General features: G+C 47.8%; 1 protein-coding gene across 1 annotated transcript in view; it reads right to left on the minus strand.

Annotated features, from left to right (window-relative positions):
• Positions 1-1725, minus strand: part of LOC115542690 (arg8-vasotocin receptor-like) — a 3359-nt gene extending 1634 nt beyond the window's left edge. Inside the window, exon 1 of the mRNA XM_030355059.1 lies at positions 604-1725. Coding sequence (XP_030210919.1) covers positions 604-1699 — 1096 coding nt within the window. The 5' untranslated portion in view covers positions 1700-1725. The remainder of the gene's footprint in view (positions 1-603) is intronic.
• Positions 1726-6159: the final 4434 nt, after the last annotated feature.

Here is a 6159-nt window from a genome sequence, read left to right on the forward strand (position 1 = left end):
GGGGGGGGGGGGGGGGGGGGGCTGTCTATCAGTGTAGCTCTAGGTTTGCAATGTTTAGAGGAGGGGGAGACCATTAGCAGACCGCCCTGAGGGCAACATCCCAGCAAGGATGTTATCGGCCCCGGTCCTGCAATTAGCGTTAATGTAGAGAAACTCCTTCCATGGATTACCATGTTAACGATCTAGATCTACAGCTGTAGATCTACATTATTGTAACCATTATTATGATCAAGATCTACCACTGTAGATCTAGATTATTATTTCCAGTATTATTAACTTTATTCTAATAACTTTATTATTCGAATTACTTTATTATTACGCTATAGTATATCGGTTTTTTTCAACGCTGTTACGTTTTCTTATTCATTTTGATTCGCAGGTACTTTTATGACAAAGATTCATAATGTGCAATCCCAGAAGTAAAGTTACTAAAGAATTTAATCCATTCAATGAAACAGTTGATGACTTAACCAAGGGGGCTGAAATGATAATAATAAAGTGTTAACTGTTATCTAACAAGAAGATCTCTGTGCGCATCAGCCAGACGAACCACAAAATTACCAAACACCCTTACCAAAGCTATGCCTCAACCCCCAAACCTACCGGCATACGAGAAGGTCTCATCCCAGACGGACCACATCTGCACGATGAAGAACGGCGCCCAGCACACCACGTACGCCACCACGATCACAAACGTCATCTTCACCGTGCGCAGCTTGGCGCGCGAGATGGTGCTGATGCTGCTCACCGAGCTCTTCCCCAGCAGTCCGTTCGTCCGGTGGCCGTTCGACACCCCCGCACCCACCGGTCCCTTCCGCGTCTTATACTGCACGTTCCTCCAGATCGCGCGGCAAATAAACCCGTAGCACAGCACGAGCACCGTCACGGGCACGAGGAAGATCCCGGTGGTGATCCAGGTGATGTACGCGCGCACGCCCCACGGTTGGACAAAGTGTCCCCAGCAGTCGTACACCTCGGAGCCCGCGGTCACCTCGCTCAGCGAGAAGATCAGGTACTGCGGGAGGCTGAGCGCTAGGCTGCACAGCCACGTTGAGGCGATCATGATGTAGGCGCGGCGCGTGGGCTGCTGCAGGGTCTGCATGGGGTGGCAGATGGCGATGTAGCGGTCCAGCGTCATCATCACCATCATGTAGGTGGACGCGAACATGCCCAGCACCTGCAGGTGCTTGACCACGCGGCACAGGATGTCCGGCCCGTAGAACCGGAAGGTGATCTCCCAGCAGAGCTGCGGGAGCACCTGGAAGAAGGCAACCACGAGGTCCGCGAGGCTCAGGTGCTTGATGAACAGGTGCACGCGCGAGCGTTTACGCGGCGTGCGGGACATGGCCAGAAGCACGCTGACGTTGCCCACCACGGCCACGAGGAAGGTGACGGTCAGCACCGTGATCTCGATCTTGGCGATGTCCTCGTTGCGTCCAAACGGGTCGGTTTGGTTGCTGGTGTTGTCGCGCGCCCCGCCGGTGAGGTTCCCGGGGAGGCTTTCCATGTTGCGCGTCGCGCGCAGTAGATTCACACCATCGCTCCAGTTTTTGCCTGTGCCATGATCACCTGGGTATGTCTGTTCCGCTGTGGGCGATGCGCATTGCGCGCGACGCGAACGCCCCGCGAGAGAGAGATCACCAAAACCCAAAAAATCAAAATCCATTCTTAGTCCACAAAAAAAAAAAAAAAAAAGCATAAAGGCGCCACTGCCGCTTGTCCCGCGCGCCGTGCCACTAAACTCAGCAGTCTGGGGAAACCAGCCTCTTATACAGCCACGCGCCCCTGTGACCACCCCCACTTGGACCAACACACACACCACACACACTCACATACAAAACAAACACATGCTCACACAAATACGCACACACACACACACACACACACACACACACACACACACACACACACACACACACACACACACACACACACACACACACACACACACACACACACACATGCACACACACTATTTGAAGTCTATTTTGTGGTGACTTTTTTTTATTTGCCCTTCTGTCTAAAAAGGGCAAGCAATGTACACATGTACAATACACACTGCAGGTAATTTAGCGTCTCTCTCTCTCTCTCTCTCTCTCTCTCTCTCTCTCTCTCTCTCTCTCTCTCTCTCTCTCTCTCTCTCTCTCTCTCTCTCTCTATATATATATATATATATATATATATATATATATATATATATATATACATATGTTAGTGTGTGTGTGTGTGTGTGTGTGTGGGTGTGTGTGTGTGTGTGTGTGTGTGTGTCTGTGTTTGTGTGTGTGTGTGTGTGTGTGTGTATGTGTTTGTGTGTGTGTGAATCTGCATGTGATTGTGTGGGAAGGCCAGAGCACGGAATCCTTATAAACTGGTTGTCTAGCAAATTGAAAAAACTGAGCGTTTTCTAAAATCGACACCCAACACATTGCACATATTGAGTATAAATAAATTAGTCAGAACTGGCTTTTATTTAAGTGTACAAAAGTGTACAAAGTAATCAGCATGAAGCTGTGTTGTGAAAAGGGCAACACAGCATGTGTCTACTTAACACTAAACACATTGTTGACTAAATACTTACTCCCAAGCTCTTATTTTCGCAACCTTTTACAAGAGGGGCTTTAAAGGATACATAACAGGATAAAGGACAGGCTTGTTTAGGGTCGTAATACAATGTTTGAAATGAGCTCTATACATACTGGGGTGAAACGTACATCTAGTTCACAAAGATCTTCAGAAAGAGGCCAAGAGACGCGTGATGTAGGAGAACTGTTTTTGTGAATGCTGGTTGATGAAAAACTAAATCGATCCTTTGTGGTATGGTCCTTTGGGCCTAGGTATGGCTCGAAGAGGGGTACATGTTCAACACGTGGTTTTATTCAGAGACACAAGGTAAACAAGCTTGCGTTCTGGAGGTGGTTCATGAAGCATCTCCCGAACACAGGTAAGAATTCAGTTTATGTTGGGAGTGGGTGGAATGCTAACCCTAACACCTACAGGTTTTAATTCAACCAGGTAAACCTTGTCTGTCTTGGCTTGGGCGGAAATGGCAATTAGGCCACGTTTGTACTCCCTAACTTATCCACAAATTCAGAAAACCTTATATGGTGTTGTCCACTATGTGGAGAAGAAACCATTCATAACTGGTGTTAGCTTGAAACATGTGTTCACAATAAAGCATAGACTAAAATGATAAGAACGTTTTTTGTGAGTGCAGGTCTGAAGGAGAAGGGTGCTTTAGTGACTTACCTCCTGTCACGAGGCACAAGGCCGGAGACAGGCGACTGCAGACAGCAGCCCGTTGGGTGAGAGCGTGAGGTACGTGAAGGTGGAATCCATCCATCAGTACAACTCTATTTGTCAAGCCCCTTTCGTGCAGAACAACAATACAAAGTCATTAAAGAGGGAAAACAACGACGAGCAATGAACACTTCACACTGGGAAATGACATTTGTATTGGAGAGGTGGGAATTATCAAGACAGGCAATCTGAAGAGGAAAGATTCAAATTAATTTTTGACTTTTTTATTTACATGAATTTGATTATGGCTCTGAATGCGTATGAAACACGTCCTCACTGATGAAGGTGAGGACGAAGAATGGATGTTAGATGAAGTCACTACTGTAGAGTGCTGGGAACTCATGCTTGTCATTAGTTTAATACACACACACACACACACACGCGCACACACACACACACACACACACACACACACACACACACACACACACACACACACACACACACACACAACACATACGCACACACAAAAACACATACACACTCACACAAAAAAAGATACAGATACACACACACACACACACACACACACACACACACACAAAAACACAAACAGATACAGATGCACACACAAACACACACACACGCACTCACACACAAAAACACACTCACACTCACAAACAGATGCAGATACACACACGCACACACATACACACACACACACACACACACACACACACACACACACAAACAAACACACCTCTCCGTGTCATACGGTTCAGCAGTTAAACGGCCGACGGGTTAACCACTGCATCATTTCACGTTGCATCATTTCATGTTCTCGTTCGCCCTCATCAAAGTAATGGCGGAGCAGAGTTTTAATGTTCACTCTATATGCACAAAGCACAAGTTGAGAACTCTCTGGAGACGGAGGGAGGGAGGGGGGAAGGGAGGGAGATGGAGGGAGGGTGATGGAGGGAGAGGGAGGGAGGGAAAATAAACAAATAGGGTGAGGGAGAGACACACACTGATGGAGAGAGAGAGGGTGTTAGAGAGAGGGACGCATATAGGGCCAAAGAAAGAGAGAGAGAGAATTAGAAAGAGACAGAGAGAGACACAGAGAGAGAGGGACAAGGGGTCCACACATTGTGATGGTCACAGGGCCAGCTTATGCGCCACTATATTGAGTCAAAGAGGCTGTGTCCATCTTCAACGGCCAGTCGTCAAACATCAGAGGAAACCAGAGAAATGCCACATCGTATCACGGTGCGTTAGACCAACGGCGGCCGCTGGCGAGGGGTCATGGCGCCGGATTAACGAGACGCCAGTCGGACAGACTGTCAGAACCCCACGGTGTCATAGACAGGTGCGGACGTAAACACACCTGGACGGGACCCAGGGGCGGAGCCATGGGGGGGGCGGCGTGAACGAGAGAGATGAGAGAGAGAGACACTGTCGCATAACTATTATTTATTTATTTGATTAGGACAGTGCACATTAATCAACATGTCAGCCAGAGCATCAATATAAATATGCCGGAGTTAACTTAGTTGCTAATTTACATCCGTTGTCCTAAGGCAAGTCAAGAACATGAAAACAACATACCAGTATACAAAATAGATAAAAAAAACACTTTTACACACAAAATAGGTCCCAATTCACATCAAGAGTCCATGTAGAAAAAGTAGAATGACCAAAGGAGCATAGAGGGAGAGAGACAGACAGACAGACAGACAGACAGACAGACAGACAGACAGACAGACAGACAGACAGACAGACAGACAGACAGACAGACAGACAGACAGACAGACAGGGACAGGTGAAACATCAAAGAAGAAGTGAGTAAAAGGTGACATGGTACCACGGTGCACTAGACCGACGCCGGTCGCTGGCGAGGCTTTGCGACGCTGGATTAACGAGACGCCCGACCTCAGGCTGTCAGAACCCCGCGGTTTCATCACCAGGTGCGGACGTTAACACACCTGGACGGAGCGCAGGTGCGGAGCCGCGGGCGCATGCACGCGTCGCCGTGTGTTTCGTTTTCGGGCCTCGACGTTGCCATGACAACATTTTGAGTTTCTTTCACCTGTAGGAACACACACACTCTCTCTCTGTCTCTTCGCTCTTCCTCTCTCTCTCTCTCCCTCGCTCTCTCCCTCTCTCTCTCTCTCTCTCTCTCTCTCTCTCTCTCTCTCTCTCTCTCTCTCTCTCTCTCTCCTCTCTCTCTCTCTCTCTCTCTCTCTCTCTCTCTCTCTCTCTCTGCAGAAGACGGACTGCATGGGCACTCGTTAATTAGACAGAGCCGCTCTATTCATTCATTCCGTCAGCGCACTATTCCACGAAATTGGCGAGTAGTGGAGGCTTTGAAGTGTGGAGGACAAAGACGATAAGCACTCACAGCAACAACAACCACAAGCGACCAATATTGAGGAATTTGAAGAATAAATTGCGATGGTGGCGACACATGCAACTATTATCCATCATACCGCCGACCAACGCGAGAAGAACACAAAAAAAACACAACATCGCATGAGACATAATGTATCTCATCACAACGCAACGACATAACACATAGCCCAAAATGACACGCAACATCTCACAACACAACAACAAACAACATCACATCACAACACTAAAGTCACATCAAAGCACACTACAAATACAACAAAAATCAACATAACATAACAGACTTCCACACCACATCACAACATAACATACGCAAGACAACCATAACACAACATCACAACATAGCACCGCCAAACACTTCACTACTCTAGGGGGTGTGTGTGTCTTAGCTCAGTCTGTAAGCGAGAGATTAGGGGTCCTGGGACTCAATTTGAATATTTGGCAGGTGTCTTCAATGACTAATCACCCGTCTTCTCGTTGAAACATGGCAGTCGTTGTGCCCGGGGGGGGGGGGGG

This window comes from Gadus morhua, chromosome 4 (assembly GCF_902167405.1).
Source record: "Gadus morhua chromosome 4, gadMor3.0, whole genome shotgun sequence".
Lineage (NCBI taxonomy): Eukaryota > Metazoa > Chordata > Actinopteri > Gadiformes > Gadidae > Gadus > Gadus morhua.